This window comes from Ciconia boyciana, chromosome 18, assembly GCF_034638445.1.
Source record: "Ciconia boyciana chromosome 18, ASM3463844v1, whole genome shotgun sequence".
Classification (NCBI taxonomy): Eukaryota; Metazoa; Chordata; class Aves; order Ciconiiformes; family Ciconiidae; genus Ciconia; species Ciconia boyciana.
The window spans coordinates 9,347,623-9,369,558 of NC_132951.1; the positions used below are offsets into that span (position 1 = coordinate 9,347,623).

The 21,936-nt window shown below is 46.8% G+C and overlaps 1 protein-coding gene across 5 annotated transcripts in view; it reads left to right on the forward strand.

The window, feature by feature from the left end:
• Positions 1-21,936, forward strand: part of ASTN2 (astrotactin 2) — a 365,413-nt gene that overhangs the window by 311,738 nt on the left and 31,739 nt on the right. For all 5 annotated transcript variants that reach the window (XM_072883508.1, XM_072883509.1, XM_072883511.1 and 2 more), the window contains one exon: positions 19,204-19,345. In XM_072883508.1, the coding sequence (XP_072739609.1) occupies positions 19,204-19,345 (142 nt within the window). The remainder of the gene's footprint in view (positions 1-19,203; positions 19,346-21,936) is intronic.

A 21,936-nucleotide genomic window follows, 5' to 3' on the forward strand; every position in this document is an offset into this window, starting at 1 on the left:
AGAAGAGGATGACTATGAGACTGGTGGTTTACGTGACAGTTTAGCTGTATCCTTAGCCCTGGACACATCCTCATTAATGTTATCTGCCTAACCTGCATGGCCAGGCCCCCACAGTGGTCAGTGGAGCTGCACAGGTTTCCTCTACAGGAAATCCCTCTTGCATGTCTTCATTAACATTGTCTGGGTGTGAGGAATCACCGTCAGGAGATACCCTTACCTTTCTGTTGACTAAAGGAAGAACCTAACTAGATGCCTGGTTTGAAGAGGGCTAAAGGGAGGTAAATCCCAGTCAAAGTGATTTATTTTCAGCCTAAGAGCTGCCCTGCTTTCTGCTTGTACACCATGCCGGCAGGGTTACCTGTCGAGCAAACGGCAGCATGTGATTATTGTTACCACTTGCAATTAAAAAAATTAATAGAAGAGAAACCCCAGTGCACTAAACCAAGCAAAGCAGCGAGGCCTATTGACATAGAATAGGTCATAATTTGGAAGACATTTCTATATTGCTTTGTTACTGGATTTTATTATTTTATTCTGTTTTTCCTTTATAAGAGCTGAATCCTGCCCCACAGAAGTCATTGATGTCCCCCAGTCTGTTTCAGCAGGAGATGGGTGAAGCCCTGTCATTCAGGCATTTCTCTGTGCAGTGAGATCTCTCTGTGCATTCCCACGTGGTGGCCTTGCAGAGCCCTCTTCAACTTCCAGCACGGCATCATCTGCAGCCCCTGCATGGCCCTCTGCCCTTTCTGCATTACCATTGCATTAGCGCTTAATGCATGAGTTGCCTCTCCCCTGCGGCTGCAGCAGGCACCAGGCAGTTGGGAAATGTTAAGCAATGTTTTTCAGTCCCTGAATAAGTAGTGATGAAGCTATGGGCTGCCTTTTGGCTGGGGCATGCTCACCCACCCTTCGGGAGGGATGTGTACGTGGTGTGGTCCAGTGCAGGAGCTGTGAGGGGCTGGAGCATCTCGGGGAATTCAGGAGAAGCCAAACAACCTCTCTGTGGAGTGTGTGCAAACTGAGTACTGATGGCCTTGCAATGCTGCCAATTTGAATGAAATTTCTAATGACAAAGCCGTGTCGTTAACGCAGTGACCACCCTGTCTGCCAAATGCCAAGTCCCTGCTCTGAGCACTGGGGCTTCACAACACAAGTTGTAAATTGGTTTCGGTTTTTTGGCTTTTTTTTTTTTAACATGAGGAAAACTATATTTTTTCCTGAGCTGCCTTGTTGGAATTGGCTGGACTTGTTTTATCTGAAACTTTCCAAAAAAAATTCAGCCTGAGGCAGATACCCAGGGTGGAAAATTTCAACCCAAACAGTTAAAGTTTGGCAGTGTCGTAGGAGCTGAACATATGGAAAGTGCTGGGGCAGCGTGCTGAGGCTGTGCTACCTGCTCTGCTGGGGGGGGTGTTTTCATGGGTGTCCTCTTCTCGGGTAGCTGGGCACAGATCTGGCCTCATGCAGAGATGCAGTAAGGGACAGAAACATCTATATTGGGTTATGGGAGTCTTCATGCTAACCATAAAATCACTGTTCGTGGTGGGACCCTGCCCAGTCACCTTCGTAGAGATGCTGCAGTGAGATGAGCCGGGGGAACTGGATCACACCTCGCTGCCGTCATGGCAGGACTCCTGTGGGTGGGATGGTCTGTGTGAAGGATGGGTAACTTGAATGAGGAGAGGAATCCTCTCCTGCCTCTGATCCCTCTTAGCAAACTGGGGGTGACACCAGCTGCTTAGCTGGTGGTATTAACCCTTCAGAGCTTGCATCCGAGTTGTGTGCTCATACCCCCAGTTTTACCTGTACGTATCTGCTGTGCTGGTGAGAGGCTTCCAACATGGGCACTGGGCCACCCAAAAGGTGAGCAGTTGCTTTATGTTCTCTCCATGGCATCAGCATCAAACAGAGCCATGGTTTTGGACCAGTGCCTGAGCAGGGCAGGCGCTGGGGGGCAAGTGCCAGGGAGCCTCACTTCTGTGCAAGACACTTCCCGAAACCCTGTGGCCTTCCATCTCTGCCAGCCCCAAGACTCCTCTTACTTTACTCTTGCTGTTGGGTTCAGAAAGGAGTTTGTGAGCCTAGGGTTGGTTTTTTTGTTCTTGTTGTTGTGGTTTTAATGAAGCCTGCAGCCTTTTTGAGGAAGTGTTTAATCATGTAAGAGCCTGTTTGGATTTCTCAGTGGGGCAGCATGCGTCGGGCATTTATTTCCCCCAGGTAGCCTGTGATGGGGCAGGAAGAGGGGCTCGGCTCTCACCTCTGCCTCCCATCTCAACGCCCCTTTCTGAACAAACCCCAAACGTAACCTGGAACCAAGCGCCAAGCCAAGCCTTTAGCTTTTCTTTTTGCTGCCCACCCATGTGCTCGCACAGATGCACACAGTCCCCATCACCTCCCTGGTGGCCAGGAGGCATCCCATCACCCGCCCCTGCCAGCTGCGTGGGGACGGCAATACGCATGGGATAATGTGTTACTGCCAGACAACCTGAGTGATGACTTTTCTTAATTAATCTGTCTTTCCTTCCCCCTCATTCTTTTATTTCTGTCCCCAAAGTGTGGCAGAAAACACCAGACACTGTCAGATGTGTTGCGCAGGCAGGGTGACATCAGCTCGTTTCCTTTGGGATGGTGCTTTACAGTCCGGCTGAAATTTTTAGGGCCGGTTTTCATTAAAAGTGGCTTTTGAAAATGGGTAAGTAATAATTTGCTAAATCAGGCCCTGAACTGCTCAGTTTAACAAATTATTACTTTTTTTAAAAAAAAGAATATGTGTAAAGGGAAGCCCAGTTTAATGAAAAATGATCAGGCTGGATGTTAATTCCAGTTTGGTGTCACCACCATCTTCATCGTCATAGTTTAGTCATGTCCGTCTTTACATGTTAATTAAACTGATGTGTCTGTAAGTGTTATAAGTACAAACTTGGGTAGTGTTTGTTTTTTTGCTTTTGCACTGTTGCTTTTGCAACATTTGTTCAGTTTTCATTCAATGCATAAAATATGAAGGGAACAAAAAACTCGTGCACATTGTAGCATGTAATTAGATGAGTAACCAGATGTTAATTAATATATGAATATCGTTTTTATTTCCAATCGTCTGGCTGTGGTTTGAGCAAACCTATGTCCCCCAGCTGTTGCTACACGAGACACAGTCAGAGCAAAAACAGAGCTAGAGTTCAGCTGCTCTATTCCCAGAGCACAGATTATTACCCCAGCTGAAAGAGGAGATGCTTTTAGGATATGCTGTCCCCAGACTTGACACAGCAGTGTGACATTCTCCTTCTATCCAGTGGAGGGCAACAGGGGACACGCTCATAGCCGTGTACCTCCCGACCAGTTTGGGGAGCCAGCATGCTGGGGCTTTGAAGCCCTGCAGAAATGCATCCAGGTCTTTCCTCCTGGACACCGCAGCCCAGTGGGGTTTATGCTACCAAGCAGTGATTATTTATACACCAGCTATGTGGCTCTTGGAGGCATCCCTGGAGATTTTCAAAATTCAACTGGTTGAAGTCCCGAGCAACCATGCCTTGCAGAAGCAGTTGGCCGCGCTTTGAAGAGGTGGGACTGGAGACTTTCTGTGATTCTCTGATGGCAAGGCAGGTAGTGGGTCACCACATTCAGCCTTTTGATATCAAAGGATTTGATTCTTCTCTATTTCAACTGGAAGACCCTTTCTAAGCTGATCCAAAAATTTCCTTTCCTTTTCTCCAGCTCTCATCCAGCAGCAACATGTGGTTGTGCTGTGCTCAGCCAGTGCATCCAGGTGTTTGTCCTCCTCCTCCTTTGTTTCTATCTGCAGAGGTTCCTGCTAACAAAAGAACCATTTTAATGTCCATCTTTAAGTTAATTTGCATTTTTAAATATTAAAATTCATTCCACTTGTATTACTATAGCCCTCAAGATCTTTTAATTTCTTTTGACTGATCCTCTGATCTCCTGTGCACTAATAATGCATTCCACTTCATCGGTGCTGAAATCATTGCTGTATTTCCAGTGAGAAATAAGATTGATTACAAGCCTGATCATTGAGGAACTCTGCTAGTTATAACTCAGTTCCCGTCACTCTCTTCTCAGCATAGCCTGTTTTCATTTGTCCATTACTCAGGTCCTTGCCTGCTGTATAATTCTTCTGCTAATTCCCATCTTTTCAAGCTTACCTAATAATTACCCAAGTTGTGTCATGGCTAGTGCCTCTTGATACCCAGATAAATTAGATTGTACCACGCTTCTCGTGTCTAGGGAATGAACTGTCTCACTGAAGAAATACATTAGGTTCCTCTCACACAATTTACTAAACCTGGGATTGCAGTTTATTCTCCTTGTCTCCATGTCATTAACAATTCCTTCCTTTAAAAGAAAAAAAAAAAAAAAGAGTGCTCTATAATGAGAAAATTTTCTGTCTCTAAGCTACACCTATGCCTTGAATATCAGCAAGGAAGGCCGAGCTATTCAACCTCTTTGACCCATCACATGGTCCATAGATGCATTGACTTTCTCAAGGCATCCTATCTTCTGCGAAGTCAAGACCAAAGCCCGTGACTTTCTCTAAATTGCTTGTGAACTCCCTGACACTCTCTCTTTGTCTCTGTTTTTCCTTCTCTCTTCCCTCCCCGCCAGTAGCTGGCATGAGGAGAATAACAGTGGAATCTCCTACATTGCTGTGGTCTGAGCAGGTTTCCCTCACATTATGTCTAAATAAATATTAATAAGAAAAATGGAATAAGAGCTCATTGACAAATTCGGCAAATATTTGCCTCTGCCTTCCCTTTCCAGCCACCTGGCTCCAGGAGGAAAGTTTTGCCCTTTCTCAGACCAGAGCATTCAGGAAATAAACACTCGGTTTATTTTCTTGGAGAAGGAGGAAAATGAAAATAGCATTATGGGGCCTGAAGCCCACATCTCACATTTTGTGTGGCTGGAAGCAACTTCAAACTGCTAGCTTGAGCAATGGCTTTTGTCTGTGCCTTCAAGTGACAAGTTATCACAGAACTGGCGGGATGGGCTTGAATGATGCCCACAATTTCACCTTGATGACCCGGAGTGCTTTTCCACACCCTTGGAGGGACTGTGTATCAAAAAAGCTCCCAGAAAAAAGAGACTGAATCTTCAAGCCAATCTTTGCACTTGAAAAATTGAAACCTTGGTTTTAACAGCAGCAACGGGCAGAAGGAAGAGAGAGAAAAGCAGGGATGGTAATGGTGCTACCTCCCCTGGGGACGTGGTTCAGGCAGCTGTAGCCGTGGTTGCTAGCAGAGACCAGGAGCGTGGTCTTTGGAGACAAACTCCCACCTGGGAGGTGGCTTTTGTGCAAGGCTGCTCGAGGACTTAAAGGGTACAGGGGCCCCCTGACTTAAAAAAATGACTTCAAGGGTCAACTAATTTTTGCTTGCTGGGATTTGGCTTACTGACAGCTTGAGTGGAGGCTGTGTTGGAGAGTGAGAAGACAAAGTTGAGGAGATTAAGACCAGGCAGTTGTGTTGTTGCAGTGCAGGTTTCCAGCTGACCCTAGCCTTTTGGTGGGTGTTATATTTGTTCCTGCTTTTTCTTTGGTTTGTGAACAGAAGAGGGGTTGGGGCTGGGGTAAACAAACAGGGATGAGGAAAAACAAGATGAGGGGAGGTATGACAGTGAGTCAGAAAATTAAAATAAGTTAATTGCCACTCTGATTTCTCTGCTGGTTAATTGGATGCCCTCTGGGAGAGGAAAGCCCATCAGGGGAATACATGGGGTTCAGGGCAGTGAATCCCATAAATCAAACAAATGCTGCGAAAAGGCTTTTCTGGAGAACCACAAAATGCAGTGTCTGAGACATTTTCTGGGTGTTTCTGTTGTCTTCCTGCTCAGAAGAGCTGCACTGCACCGAGCACGATTTAGAGCCAGGCTCTCAGCTGGCACAAATTGCTCCATTCCCACTTGTGTCAGCAGAGCTGCTGCAGCTTGTATCGGCAGAGGCTTTGGCTGCGTCACTGACACAGTTCTCTCTGTGCCTCTGCTTCTCCTACCTCTGAGAAAATGATCTTTTGGTGTGGTCTTGCAGAGGTATAGCAGAAATGATACTTCAATCACTTACAGTTATTCTCTATGACAGAAGTATGGGGCTGTACGAGATGCTCGGTTTAATTTAATAGCAAGCTGCTGGGGGAAACAAGCAGGAAAACCCAAAACACAAAAGCTCAAGAGAAGCCATTCTTCAGAGCAATGGTATAGGCAGTTCCTTAGTCAATAGTCATAAAGATCTCCTACCTTCGAGTTACAGCCAAGTTCAAAGCCCCTGGCAGGCAGCTCAAAATGTTTATAAGGTTCCCCCTGTGCAGAGTTTGGGAGTGTTGTTGCTGAGTTTTTGGTCTGATGTGCACAGCTATTCACCCTGGGGATGCTTGGGGGTACCAGAGCTGCACAGATGCCCATCAGATATGGTGAGGTAGACCTCTTTGTGGACTGTTGGGGTTTGCTGTTGTTCACAAGCTCTCTGTGTCAGGTGGTGTATTTTTCCTAGGTAGAATTAGCTAATTGTTAACTACCGGTCAAGAGGACTCCATCTCCCCTGCCCACATTGGGTTAAAAGGCTGAAGAAGCAGAGGGACCTGAAGCAGAGCCCAGGTCTAACTGGGTGAATCGGTCAGCTCTGCCTCCAGGGAGGTAAAGACAGGTGGTGGCTGGTTCTCAAACAGCTGGAGTGGGAGATTGAGGTTCAGGTAGCTCTTCGGCCTTAATGCCATCCACAACACATCGTGACTGGCCTCCGTGGTCCCAAGCAAAGGTGAAGGACGCAGTTTTGCTGCAGAGGGGGAACTACCTCTCCAACAGCTCAGTGCAGAGGCTGGCACAGGGCAAGACATTCACAACGTGCCATCGGGACTGACCCTAACCCATAGCTGCATGGATGAGTTTGGTGTGAGGGCTGCCTACCTTCCTCCAGAGCAACAGCTGGTGGTGTTCACACCATAAGCCATCTTCTGACTGAGTGCCCACCTTCAGGTTTTCTCTAATCACTGCCAGCAGAGAGCTGCCTTTCAGACAGATGCATCCTTGCCTGGTGCCTGGCCATGGCCGTATGGTAGCCGAGCTCCCCGCAGCTCCTCCAGTCCAACCTTGGCTGCCTCCCTGCCATGGGGCTTCACTCCAGGTGCTCGCTGGGCAGAAAATGGACAAAAATTGTTCCTGGGATACCACGTGGTGGCGTTCCTTAGTCCTCCAAGGATGGAGCGGTGGATCCCGCTGTTCCCTTAACGAGACTGACTAATTATTTATTACAAAGGAGGTTGCAGGAATCTGGAGCGGAAACTACTCCCCAGGCCAGCTAACTCACACCTAAGCATGCCAGGCTGCTTTCATAGCAGAGCACATGCCGGAGCAATCAGACCTGCTGCTAGTAGGCTCGCAGGAGTGGGACCAAGGCTATTTTATGCATATGTGTGTTAGTGTGTGTGTGTGTATATATATATATATATGTATATAAAGTGTGTGTGTGTATATTTTACTATGTTAAGCTATAAACTGTATGGGTTAGGTATGAATTAGAACCTTATAAAATGTGTTTACTCATTCTGTGTAACTCAAAGCAGGGATTAAACAGTAGGAAAAACTGACCAGGAGAATTTTCCAAGCAGAAGAAGTTTTACAGCTCTCATTGTGAACTTCAGAGGAAGGATTTTCTTTTTCTTTTTTTTTTTGTATTTAGGGTTTTCTCAGAGGAACTTTTTTGTGTTTGAATTTTTATGGTTATTAAATAAAAGGGGGGGGCACAGCTGAGGAGGAAGGATGAATGGAGGAATAGCAGGAGAGCATTCTGGCAGGCAGAGTTCTCCCCAGGCACCTGAGCCCCATGCTCCTCTCCATCTCTTGTGACAATGTTCTGTCTGTGCCAGTAGCATCCAGGAGGGCCTCCCCACAGCATGCCATGCTCCTAAGCAGGCCCTGCTTTTCTCATCTCCGTGAAGGCATCTTTTATGGGGAAAACAGAGTCCCATAGTGCTGCCGCGGTTAAAGGGAATGGGTGCAGGAAAGGAGCGGTGGAAGCACAGGCAGCGGGGAGGTGAGGCTCCATTGAGCATGTCAGGGGAAGAAGAGAGGGAAGAGCGGGGGATGGGGATGGATTGAGGTCTTACAGCCTGTTTGCCCTCCTTCTCATAAAGAAAGGCTGGACAAAGCACCAAGGGAATAATCTCACCACTATCAAGTGAGTCATCCTGGGTCAGTTCCAGTTGAGTGGTGTTTGATAAAGAGCAAGGTGCGTGCAACCTGGAACCATTTCATTTCTTATTTCCTTCTCTTCTTGGATACAACTTTCTTTCTGCACCCTCTTTTTGGTCTCTTCTACCTTCTAGTTCTTGCTGCCTTGGTGAATCACCTCCACCTTCAGGCCTGGTGACCCATGTACAGTTAGCAGAGCCTGACTCACTCTTCTCCTCTACATGTTACTTCCACAGCCTTAGGAAGGTTTGGGTTTGGTTGTTGGGATTTGGGTTGTTTTTTTTTTCCACTTCACTTTATGAACATTTTCCAGGGGACCAGGGGAAGGGAGGGGAGAACAGAGACCCGAGAGCGTTCATTGTTTGGGTAGTTTTCCCTACTGCTAAATGTCAACGACCTACGCTTGATGCTTAGGATAGGGAGTAGTGGGGCTTCTATTTCAGGCTTTGCAAAGGATGGGAGAGACTCACCTTATCTCTCTAACATGGCCCAAGTGATGTTTGGGTTCTATTTATGGATTTGAAGAAAAGAGGGAAGTGATAACCTCGCCGTACGAGCTCCGGGTTGGCTACCTGGCACTGGCTTCCCTCGTCAGCACCAATCCTGGAACAGCCCTGGAATCCATTTACCACTTGGCTTAATCCTGCTCTGCTCATTCTGGGAATCTGTCTTTTGTCGTCTGAGTGGTAAGACGTTGCACAGTTGCTGGTGATGACGTGTCTCCAACTAACCATTCTAGAGTGATCGGTGATCCTGGGGATGGGAAGCGTGCCCAGATACCTTGCTTCGCCAAGGACGTCTAGGAGTCAAACAACTGTTCCCACCATAGAGGGCCTTTGATGAGATGGGTTCCCAAGGAGGAGAGTCCATCAGAGCTGTCCTGGCTACTAACAATTCCCCTTTCCTGTGGATGCCAGGATTGATTTGTCTTTGTTTCTGGCAAACATGACTGGCAAACATTCAGAGCAGAAGGCATTCCTTCCATGCCAGCGTCCTGCTGTGCGCTTATGGCAAGTATCCTCAGTGCCTGGAGTTTGCTCACTTGTAAAAAAGGGTTAATAGTCTTTCAGAGATGAAAACCAGCTATTAGTGGTTAGAGATCTGGACTGGTACTCTGGGTTATAGCCTCAAATTTGCCTTTTGCCTACTATCTTGAAAAAGTAATTTCCTTTCTTTGCATCCCTGCTCCTTTGCCTGCCACCTCTCCTGATGCTGCAGCCTTCTGCGACGCAGGTGTGTATTGTAATGGAGCTCACGTCTAGGCTGAGGGATGTAAATGCTGCCACAGTGTTGGAGGTATTAATGGCCTTTGTGAAGTGCATTGAAGTCTCTGGGTGTCAGGCGCCTTGTTGACAAGTGTTTTGTCCTCAGGGAAACAAAATCAGCTCAATTTAAGAAATTAGAGATTGTATTCTGTCCTTGTGAGCAATGGGACTCTGCAGTGGTGCGGGAGATCCTATCTCACCTTGTAGTCTTAGTGGAAAAGATGGAGTGATTGCTGATATGATGATGGATGCTGAAGTATACTCCTCATGGCCAAGAGATTCCCAGCTCTTTCTCCTCTTCACTGACTTGTGTCTTCTAATGAATCAAAACTGTGAAGAAAAATGTTAACTTCATTATGGGGAAGTCAGTAAGTGAATGATTCATTAGCTGTGTTAAGAAAGCTGTTGTGAATATACTCTAGTAACCCAGGTAATTCCTTGTTCAAGAACTGATGTAAACTCTTGCATGCATTAGTCCTGACCGAGTGGGTGTTTTCTAGCTTCTGAGTTTGGTCAGATAATTGCTTCTTTTCTCAGTTTTATCCTGATATCGCATTTGGCTTCTCTTGTGATACCTGCTTGGATAAATGGAGAATTATGAAAAGAGGCACAGTCAAATGACATGCTTTCAAGTCTGAATCTGAGGTAACTGAATATATGTACAAAAATATTTAGAACTCGCTGTGTTTGCACAAGTTTTAACCTTGGTTCTGCAAGCATGTACATTAGTTTATCTGGCACATGAGTGTAATGGAACAACTCACAGGAATAAAGCTAAACATGTGTAAATGTTTGCAAGATATGGGTCAATAATTCTTTGGAAATCATAGCAAACCAACTCTCTATTTTCTTATGCAGTGGTGTTCTCCTATCCGTCTTAGACAAGTGATCTGAAATATCTGTAATAATCATTATGGTGTAGTTGTTCCAAAGAGCTCACAGCCAGGATGCAGAAATTCAGCTAGTGTAAATTGTTATTGTTCCTTTGACTTCAAGGGAGCTACAGGAGTTTTTATGAACTGAGGATCTGCCCCCACATTCTCAAATGTCCAAACCTGCATATTAGGGCCAAATAAGAGCTCTGCTTCCATGTGGGTCCCTCCATCAGGACCAATTTTTGTAAGTGTTAGTTGGCTAACAGGCTGCAGATCTGGCTGCAGTTGCGTGTGCTGAGCCCTTCGGAATATACTGGTCCAAAGTCTTATCACTAATTCATCAGCATCTACACATATTACCTCTATTTAGAATAAATGGGACCAAACAAAGAATATTTTCTTTAAATTTGTTGCCACTACAGGTAGTGGTTTGGTCCACTTTCCAGCACTGAGCCATGAAGCGTAAGAAGGGACCAGGAGCAGGGTCAGGCAACAGCGGCGATATAGAAGAAATTGGCTGATCTAAGAAGTCCAAAAATTCCACTTTCCCAATAAGCGCAAGGAGAAGTGAAGCATAGACCAGCTGATGGCTTTTCAGCATACGTTTACATTAATTTGATTTGACAAAGCACCCGAGATAATTATGTTTTTAGTGATTAATTGCACACTGAGTTTCTTTCTAGGAAATGTTCTTTCCCCCTCCTGCTAGTCTGGTATTTGCATATGTGTGTAAGGCTTGATCTCCAGTGGGTACAAGTCAGCCAGTGGGGTTCTGTGGGGCATTAAACTACTGGGTCATAAAGAGCTGAAAATAAAGGTAAGAGACTGCTCAGTAGAGCTGGCAATGAAGGACCTGACCCTGCTGTTTGGCAGGTCTCCCCTGCGTTCTTCATAGACCATCATGTGCTAGGCAGGTTAGGAAGTTTGTGTACTAGGCAGGTTTATATGTCAGATGTGTTGTAGGTGTATCACCAGGGCCTGCTTGGACTGGCCAGAATCACCTTGTCATTGACCTTTCTTTAGGAAGGATCCCAGGATTTGTCCTCTGACATGTCTCACAGTGAAAGCTGCTCCCTTTCAAGTTTAGTCATCTTAATCCCAGCAGAAGATGGAACCTCCCAGTGCTCTGGACTGGTGGAGCCCAGGTCCTTGGTGCCATCTTTGCATCCAAAATTTGGGAGTCATTTTCGGATGGTAACTCGTTCCCCTAGGAACATCAAGAGAGCACTGGCTTATGCATTTAAGAAGAAAGAGGTTATGATACAGGTTTTGTTGCCATCTCTGAAGTATCTGACACATCGGTTTATGCTGTAGAAGGGTGGCTCTGGGGCTGTAGGAGGGCTGGTGGGATTCTTGGTGAACATGTGTCTCTGTGCAGTCCCTGGATCTGCTACAGACTGCTGACTACGGGCCTTGGGGACCACCAAGTGGTCTGGACCACTGGTCCATTGTTTAGAAATCTCTAATTTAAAAGAAGCTAAAATTGAAAGGAAAGCAAGAATGAGGGTGGGAACTAGATCTGTGGTGATGAGAGTGAGAACTAGATCTGTGGTGATGGACAAAATCTTCTGCCAGACAAGAAGTATCTGAGGACAAAGCTCATGTCTTTGCTTTGTGTCTGCACAACTCCCAGCACAAATGGGTTCCCACTTTGCCTTGAAATCAAGTAACTATTTTAACATGCTGCAGATCCCAAAACAAACTCCAAGGGAATAGATAAATTCACTTGGACTCTCCACCATGCTAATGTGAATACGTGGCTTTGAGATTGGAACTGGCTCATGCCTGGATGGCTCCAAGCATAGCAGAGTCAGCTTGTGTCTGGCTGTGGTTGACCCTTAGCAACCCAGTGAACCTTGAGAAATACTGGAGGGCTCACAGCACAGTGAAATGCATTAATTCTCACTCTCCTCCAGCAGAATACTGCCTTGGGGGAGATGGAGAAGGTGATGCATTTTTACATGAGTTGAAGCAGTTTTTCTGAGGTCTTAGATATTGACTGTGAAAGAACTGTGATAAGCAGTCTGTGGAGAGCTCAGGTGAAGAAGCAGTGAGTCCTACTGATGACCCTAAAAGAAGAATATACTCATGATTAGCCTTGTGCATCGTGTTTTTAGAACATTGCAGCTCATCCAAATTAAGACCATTTCCTTCTGTTCAACTGGCTGCTTTTGATAAGAACAGTGCAAGACAGCCCATCCTTCAGTTCCACGTGGTGACTCCGTATGCAGCAAGTTCTAGCCCTGGAGAGCACCAGCGAAGACGTTCGAGGGACTTTTGTGGCACTGGAATGCAAGTTTTGCTCTTAGCTCAGCTAAAGCATTGCTCCTTAAATTTAGCCATCTACAAATGCAGTCTTCCATCAGCGGAGGAACTGGGAAGCCTCGAGGAGAGCTATTCATCATTATTAATGTGTCTAGTAGCATATAGACGTAGGAAGCAAATTCCCCCAAAATTCATAACTTAGGCAAGGTGAAGTCATTCAGAGAAGTACTGCAATTTGCACCTTCGTACAAGTTGGCAAGTGAGGCACAAACTGTGCCCAAAGTTGCACAGCTTAATCACTGGCTTTTCTGTTTCAGCCTAGACAACCTGGGCCCAGCCAGAGGGATTCCCGATGGATGTGTCCTTGAGGAAAGTCACGACAAAGAAATTATTTCAAAGGCTGCAGGCTGTTTGGGTGTGGGGCTTAGGCTCCCATCTAACACGAGAGGCTGGCATGCATGGATGCTCCCAGAATGTGGGCAGAAGATTTTTTAGTAATAACTAGGCCTTTTTATTTCTTTTATAATCTGGCAAGCCATGTAGGGAAAGAGGTTTTGACATCCTTCCACCAGGATCAGTAGGGACGGTTTGCTTTTAATGGTCTAGGCAGTGAGACAGACCATCTGCTGATGTAAATCGGAACAGCTCCATTGCCTAAAGTTATGTTACACTAATTTAAATCAGCCCATCATCTCCAAGAGAAACCACCTTTTGCTGCCTTCCCTCGCCAAGAGCCAGATCCAAAGCACATTAAACTCAGGTACAACCTCGTTGTGGAGGAACCACTCTGCAAGCCTGTGCTCCTCATCTACCCATCCAAAAACCTGGTCCAAGCCTTCTGCTCACAGCCCTCCTCTGAACCTCCCTTCCTTGGAGGCAGAGCCCTGGAGGAAGAGGAGGGTGGGACAAGGACCCCCAAAAGGTGACAAACTTGGAGGGCTGAGCATGCCATTTGTTTCCTCGTTTCAGGAACCAAAACCTGGCAAGAGCAAAGTGGAATAAAGTCTCTTTTTCCATCTGCTTCACTGGCATTGCTCCGGAGGTCACTGCTGGGGACGGAGGTCCTCGCTGGGCCCCATCTGCCTTCCCCGGGCTCCCTCATTTATGCCCACTTGGGCCTCTGACATTCTACTCTGTTTTTCTTTCCTTGAAAATGGATCGGGAATTGGGAGCTGCTGCGCAGGAACGCGCCTGTTCCCCATTACAGCTCCACTGGGGCTGTAACACGATCGTGCCTGCTCCATACCCACACAGATATTTATTTATCCATACAGGCTTTCTCCTTGTTTTCATTAAGTTAGGCAGAAAAGGTTAATCTTTCTTCTGCTAAAGCTTCAAAACCAACCAAGCTAAATAAAATATGATTTCTTTCATTTCTTTTTTAAAGGACACTCTCTCTCCCCCCCCCTTAAGTACCAGAATGAGGTCACAGTCAGAGATGCCACAAGAGTAAATTGAAAACAGGTTGAAAAAAAGCAAACGGGAGAAAGACGGAGGGAGAAAACCACAATCAGAAGAAAGTGACTGGTAATGTTGCAGGGTTGGTTTCATCCAGTCTAGTAAAGAAGCTGTCAAGACAGAGACGTTGGTGCCTTCCTACTTTCCCCTTTGCACTCTTTCTAGGAATCTCGAAGGTGAATTGCAGCAGGGAGGTCTCCTCTCATCTTCATTTCCACTTTGGTGGAAATGCACTTTGGTGGAAATGCACTGCCTGGGTTTTGTCTGTGCTGCTCTCAGCACAGGGACATGGGCTGAAGGTGTGGGAATGCCTGTGAGGGTCCCAGAGCTTCCTTTTGCTCCTCTAACCCCCTGGAGGCTCTTGGCCTCACTCTCTTGTTTAGTCTGGTTGAACTCAACGCCATAACTCTTGTTGTCTTCGGTGGGATGGTTGATAGGTGACTCATCCTGCCTGCTGTCCGCAACTGCTGGGCGCTGGCACAGGTTGCAGTGGAAGGACTGAGGCAGACTAAGACTGTTGTATACTGTAAGCAAGCGGTCTGAGCCTGCTCCCATCCATTTTCGTTCCTCAGTCCCCATTCCTGCCCATCTGAGCCTCCTGCCACTAGAAGTGTGCTCGCTAGAGAGCAGATTGCCAGGTCAGCCTTGCAGACAGGCAGCTGAGTCGGGAGTGTCCTCCTCCTCCAGACCAGACATCAAGTTGAGTTCCCAGCTGGCTAGCCCAGAGCCATCACCAGTGGGTTGACCTATATGTCTTGGTATCACCAGACCTGGTGTGGCCAGAAGTTTGCAAAGCTTCACAAAATGGGGCTAACGCCCCTGCAAGCTCCAAGCATGCTGTTATTTTCCTGTGTTTTTGGGAGAGCTCTGACTCACCACAACACCAGAATCAGTATAAGATACATGTTTATAAAACCAAAAAGAGGTTTGCCAAACTCCACAGCTGTGTCTGCGGAAGAGGATGAGGCAGTAGCGAGGGGTTGCACTGGAGAGAGAAGGAAAATGCCACCTGAAGGGAGCTGCATCTTCCCGGCAGTCATTAGTGGAGCAGAGATTGATTTTCCAAAGCTGCCTGGGGAATTGGATGGTTTGGGGCAGACCAGTCCTGGGAAGGCAGTGGCATGGAAATGAGGGGGAAGAGAATCTTGCAAGGATTTGGTGTACAGTTGGGAGTATCAGCATCCCTTTGCTGAGCACAATTACTCCATCACCTGTAATCAGTGTGCAGCAGGTACCACCTTTTGCTCTGTGCACAGCACTTACCATAGTGATGTTGAGCTCTGGTCTGGATTTTTTAGTACTGAGAAGTGAACACAGGTGAGGCATCCTCACAGGAGCTGGTCATTTGTCCTTGATAACTGTAACAGCTTATTGCTTTATTTAGCGTGACATCAATTATTTATTACTATTAATGAAGGACACAGATGGCTGTCTGGTCAATAAAATATCTCCTACTCCACAGAGATGATCTACTTAGCTATCATTTACTCTGCAGAGAACCTTTGGATTCTTTCTGAAATTTAATAATGCGAGCAAAGATACTACAACAACCTAGAAGGTTTGTGCTTCAGGGCTGCTTTGGGAGGCTGAAATCCTTCTTTATATTTGCTGGCGGGTGTGCGAGAACACGGGTCCAGATGGGAAAGAGAAGCCCCTTTGCTTTCCATCACAAGCTACTTATCCATATAATCCCTTTTATAAAGTGATCAAACTCCTTCTTAAAAAGATAGTTAGGTTATTTGCCCTTCTCAGGAGCAGACCGTTTATTTATATCCAATTCGCTTTCTCTTGCCATTACTGCCCATTAGCCTAAATACTTATTTTCCATCTGAGTGCCTGCCCTGTTGATGTATTCACAGAGTCATGTATTTCTGCTTGGTCTTTTTATGTCTCTGCTTGTATGGTAAACTTGTGGGGTTTGTTATTTCCCTGTGAAACCTTCTCTCCTGCTTTCCCTGCGCCTTTTTCATAAGCACAGATGAGCAATACTATGCACTGAGCTCTCACCGTGGCCTTGTGCAGGTAGGTCATTATTCCTCTATTGCTACAACTTCCCAAGAGCACTTTTCCTTGGTAGGGCAACATTAGCAGTCTATCATCCTCTTGCAATGTCAGCAAATGCACCTGTTGCCTTAGTTGCATTCCACTGACAAGGTCCCAGTCTAAATCTAGGGAATATCTTGTTTTCTGGTCCTAGGGAAGGCTTAGGAAATTTCATTTCAGCTGCTCTTGGAGCACCACAGACTGAACAAAGGGAGACTTCTCTTGTGTGGGATGAACAAATAAAGTTGCTGTGTGCTCTGCTTCACCCAGGGGAGAGCACAGAAAAGCAGCTCCCTGAGTTCGCTGCAGATTGACAGCTCTGGGTAGTCAGTTTGTCCCTGGGGCATCCCTTACCCGACCCCATCTTTGCTCAGCAGTCTGTGCAGTCTGGCACCACCAGCGATCTCACTGCTGCTTATACAGGTGCAGAAAGACTCCCAACCTTGGGGCCGAGGTTTCAGCACCTTTGCTAGCATCTGTTTTCCTATTTTCATAACAACCTCTTTGCTTTTGTTTGATTGTAGCAGGGCCAACGAGAGGGGAAAGTTCCTCAGAGGATCAGGATTGAACACAAAGCACCCCGTTGCTGTAAGGATTTTAGTGCAAAGGTTTTGGCTTAACCCAAGTTGACACGGTGTTGGCAGACCCTGAGAGCTTCATTTCCTCCTGTGCAGGGGGACAGCAACACACTCCACAACCTAGGCAGGTCTGATCCATGGCAAACCAGACCATCGTGTGATGCAGCTGCCACTACATTCCAGGGCAGTGCTCGCTGCCAGCCCGTTCTCTTCAAAGCTACCCAGAAAGACCATGAAAGATGAGCACTCGGAAGTTAGCAGGTCCCTTAAAGAGAGTTAGCTGTGCAATTTTAATGCACACTTTAATTCAGTGGTTGCACGTGACATTTTCCATCCCATTTCCAGTCTCTTGCAAGCCTGGCTCCACCCTCTGCACTCCCTGTCTCAGCCCTGTGTTTTTCTCTCCCGTCCCATCTCTTGTGCTCCCTGGCACAGATGTCTTGACTGATGCTCCTTCTACCCGTGGGCTGCCAGTCCAAATCTCTCCTTGGTCTTGCCCAGTTGCTCATCATAGTCTCTCTGCCCAGCTATTTTCTTTCCTACCCCTCATTGGCTGCCTCTCAACCCTGAGTACTCTGGAAGAAGGTGTGAGATCCCACAGCAGGCACCCATGGGATGATTTGTTCCCCCATGAAGTTTCTTCCTGGTCAGAAGGGAGGTTGCTTGAGGTCTGAAGAGGCTTAAAAGCTCTTGCTCTAGTTCAGCAACACAATCTGGTCCTGCTTCTTTGTTACGCATTTGTGATTCATCTGCCTTGTAAGTCACGGCAGTGTCTGTTCTCAATGACTTCTGGTGACAGGGAGTTCCCCAATCCAGCTCAATGTCATATGAAAAGGGACAGAAATGAAAGTTGGAAATTAGCAATAGGGTTTTGTTTCTTTGTTTAAACCATAAACCCAGAGCTAAGGGGCTTGCTCAAGGCCATTCGGCTCTTGTGACTTCCAAGCACTGATTTTACTGCTGCCAACCCAAGCTGCCCATTGAGTTGACTTGGGGTTTGCTACGGACCCGGGGCTGGGGACTGGGTTAAGCTACGGAGACCGGTGACAGAGCTGCCTGAAAAAAGTTTGGAAAGAACAAGTTGTGCTGGGAGCATTAAAATGAATAATTAAGGCTTGGATTCCTTTAGGGAGGAAAAGAATTTATTGCTGCTCTTTTCTCTAGCCAACGGGGACATTTGTTACTGAGTTGTGTATTTTGAGACAAGACGCAAATGCGGTTTGGGGGGCTGGGGAGGAGGGGATTTTTCTTCTACCTGTGTAATCCAGCCGCACAGTGAGACATTCTGGGCTGGTTATACCACTGGGTTATTTCTTACGGTCTGTACCAAGGACCTAGAATTGCACTTCATTTCGGTAATCCTCAGTCGCTTTTGCTTTTAGAAAAATAAAGAAAGAAAAGTGCTGAGAAAGGAATTCTCCTCCTCCCTCTGCTGCGGTGTCTTGACATTTACCCATGCACAAGGTACCCGGCACAGCAATCTGGGTCCAGGTTTGCTTATACCAGCATAACTTTATCAGCTGCAGCAGCTCTTTCTCCGGTTCCCATCGGTGAAACTGGGGGCACAAACAGGGCAGCTACTCTGGGTTTTTTACTGCTTGGTACCTTGGGCTTTCAGTTACACTGATGCAAAATGGGAATTGAATGCAATGAGCTATAACTGATGGACAGCCTGCCCACTGCAAGGAGACAGGTTGCACGGCAGTGGATAATCATGCCCAAAAAGCTTAATAAATGGAGCGTTTTCAGTTTCAGCTGGTTCATGATCTAAGTGTTTAATAAGCTTTATAAACCAGAAGACAAAAGAAAAAAGTTTTTCAGCATTTTTAATTAGTATTTTTTTTCTTCGAATGCTTGTAAAGGGGCAAGTGTTCTTCAGCACAGCTGAAGGAGCTCCAGGAGCCAGCAGAGTGCACATGAAAGGGAATGCAAAGCTACTGATATTCACTGAATTAAAAAAAAAAAACTAAACACCACACACGAAAACCCCCAGGACATTGAGAGCAATTCCATCCAAGCTCTAAAAATGTCTCCTTTCCTGATAATCTAACATAGCAGAAACACATTTCCCTGTGACAGGTGATTTTTGAAAAAGGCCATGTCCCTTTTAAGAACTGAATGTGCAATTGGGACAGGAGAGCCCTATTTAGCCAGGCTTCCAGCTCTTCTGGGGACCTGCAGCCCATCCTTGGATGGTGGTCCTGCATGTGGTGTTTGCAGTGAGTCCACACATTGCCTGTATGCTCTGTGAGTGCACCCTTCCACTGTCCAAGTGATGACTTAGCACTGGCCCTGGTTTCTGCAGTGGGTCCCTATTACAGCTGATGGCCCAGGTGTGTTTTCTACTTGCTTTGTCCATAGGCGATATTCTCCATATATACTTGGGGCCATTCCTACCAGCCACAGCCAGATAGAGTCTGTTGATTGCCTATCCTGTGTAGAGGTGTTCCTACAGTGTTTTTTAAATGGTCAGCAATAATTTTGCACCTGTATTGATGTTTCGGTCTTACTCATCTCTTTGCTCTCCAGGAGAATCCTTGAGCTTTGCAGATGATTTGCTTTCTGGCCTTGCAACATCCTGTGTGGCAGCGGGTAGGAGCCATGGAGATGTCCCTGAAACGAGCCTCTATTCAGTCATTTTCAAGTGCCTGGAACCAGATGGTCTGTACAAGTAAGGAGAGGCGTGTGGGGAGGTGCTGGGCGCAAGGGGGGTTTCCAATGCTGCTATTTAATTGTTATTAACCTTTTTGGTTAGCACCATGTTCCACCAGACACTGGACAAATGATGAGAGTCTTTCTGTTGCTTTGACTGTTAGGCTCAGCTAGTGAGATGGAAAACCAGTGTCTGCCCATATGGCACAGGAGGCACTGGGAGTCTGTAGGAGACTCCACTGGAATAACTCACATTTTCAGTACGCTGGGCTTCCAGGTCCATGCCTGGTGGGATAGGGTTGTCTCTCATGGATGAAGTGAGCTAATGTGATCAGAATGAAGGAAGTTGCCAAATGCCTGGTGGACCGAAATAGCCAGATGTCAAAAGTGAGATAGGTGTTGTTTATGTAAGTTGCTGTTTATATTAGTAGGACACATATACCAGATCAGAGAGACACCAAATCCATCTGCCCACCACCCAGTCACTTCTGCAGGGATGGCTGGCCACGCCGGTGCTGATGTTCTTGTTCACTTACTTGACTCTTCTGAGGTATCCTTTGAGCACATGGGATTGGATTTTCTGTTTGAATCCTGGGGAGTAATCAGCATCCAAAGCAAAGGGATAATTTGAGGATCTGAATATTAACTTCTCCTTCAGTATCATTTGGAGAGGGTCTGGGCTTTCCAACCTCAGTATCGTTTGGAGGGGGTCTGGGCTTTTCAACCTGGCTTGTTAGACAGGGCATCCTCTGTCTTGGGGTGAGGATAACAGGAGTCAGGAGAGTAAGAGAGAAAAAAAGAGAGAAAAAAGGCAAGGAGATGGAGGAGAGACAGAGTAAGCAACAGAGAAACACCCAGGGCTTAATGTCAGAGTGACTGTAATAATTAAAATACATTTTGTAGTGAGTAATGAAACTTTTTATGGGACCACAAAAGCATTTAAAGTGAGAGCTGGCAAATGGTCTGTCAGTGAGCACTTTTAAAGATCTTGATTAATACTTTCCCTTTGCCTCCCCTTCCACCACCCCCCAGTTAAGTATGTTGACAGCCTCCAAAGGAGAAACCTTTATTGCGCAACTCTTGAGCAGGGCTGTGTCCAGGAGCAGGCTCCAAGTGATACCTCTTGCCATTTAATAATTCTAAATGTTTTCCTGCTAAATATATATTAACACATAAATATAATTATTAATATCTCTGGGAACTGGGCTGCTCTGACAAGGTGCCAGGGAGAGGCTGGAGCAACCGCAGAGCTTGCTAATAACTCGCCGCCCATAAAATTGGCCGGTTGTGAGCTCTCAGCCATTCGGCTTATGGCTGCCAGGGGCACTGGGCAAGGGAAGAGCCGCTGGGTTTGATGGGGAGGCTGCTGCTGAGGTGAACCCATGGAGCTGGGAGCCAGAAGGTCTGGCTCTTGGGCAGCCTGGGCTGCCAAATCATCTTCGCTATCTGCCGGGCAGGAATAATTGCACTCACCTGTCACTTAGGGGCTCTGTGATCTAATTCCTGATGTCTTCAAAGGGCTGGGAGAGCCTTGGTTGAAGGCATAAGGCTTTGTCCGGGGTTGTGTCATCCCTTTGGTCAAAGCCAGGCTTCTGCTTCACGGTCTTGAGGCACGTGGCCATGGAGGGGGTAAGCAGAGGTCAATGATGCCCCGTGTCCTAGAGGTGACTACAGGCAGCTCCTGCTCTCTGGGTGCCCCTGGGACTGAATTTTTGTGGGGAACCATGGCTGCAGGCAGCCAGAAGGTATCAGTCCCCTGGCATCAAGGAGCTTTTGACCTCATCCTTCTGTGGGGACAGGCCCTGGGGTGACACACAGTGTTGGCTCCGTCCCACAGCTAATGCTCAGCAGGGCTTGGCACGCAGTTGCCAGGGCTGTGCACACTTAAGCGCACATGTATGGACACATGTTCGTGTTGGCACCTGTGGGGCATGGACCCACACTCCTGGGCATCCAAAACATGTGCATGCGCACACACTACAGCACACTCTTCTCGACATCTACTGCTGCATGCCTCAGTACACCTGCATGGACCAATACACCTACTGCTCCACGTGTTTGCATGCACTGCCGTGGATGCATGCATATCCAGCACACACACAGACATTTGCTCCAACCTGGGACCTAACCAGCATGTGTTTACTTAGATCTGTGCATTCTCAGATACATAGGCACACATATTAAGTATTCATCTGTTCAGATGTCCGTACAGTTGCAACACAGTATGAAGAAAGCCAGAACAGTGAAATGTGAGGCTAACACTCTGTTCTGAGCCCATGCAGACGTAACAACAACAGAAACACGGGCTCGGGGTCATTTCTTAAATTGAATTTCTTCTGCTTGTTTCATTCGTTTCTGTGGAAAAATAGCTATCTTGGAAGGCTCTGGCCTGGGTATAATTCTGATTATAGCAACTCGGCAGGGACCTGCCCTTTTCTCCAGGCTGTTAGGTGAGCACACAGAGTCTGCAGCATCAGAGCTCTTCAAAAGCAAATGCTTTCGCTTGTTCAGTAGTCTAAAGGTATCACATAAACCGAGAGAGGGGACTGCGAGATCGTGGAAGTCTCTTCTGCTCTGTAAATGTGTCAGACATCCTGTCCTTTTTCTTCT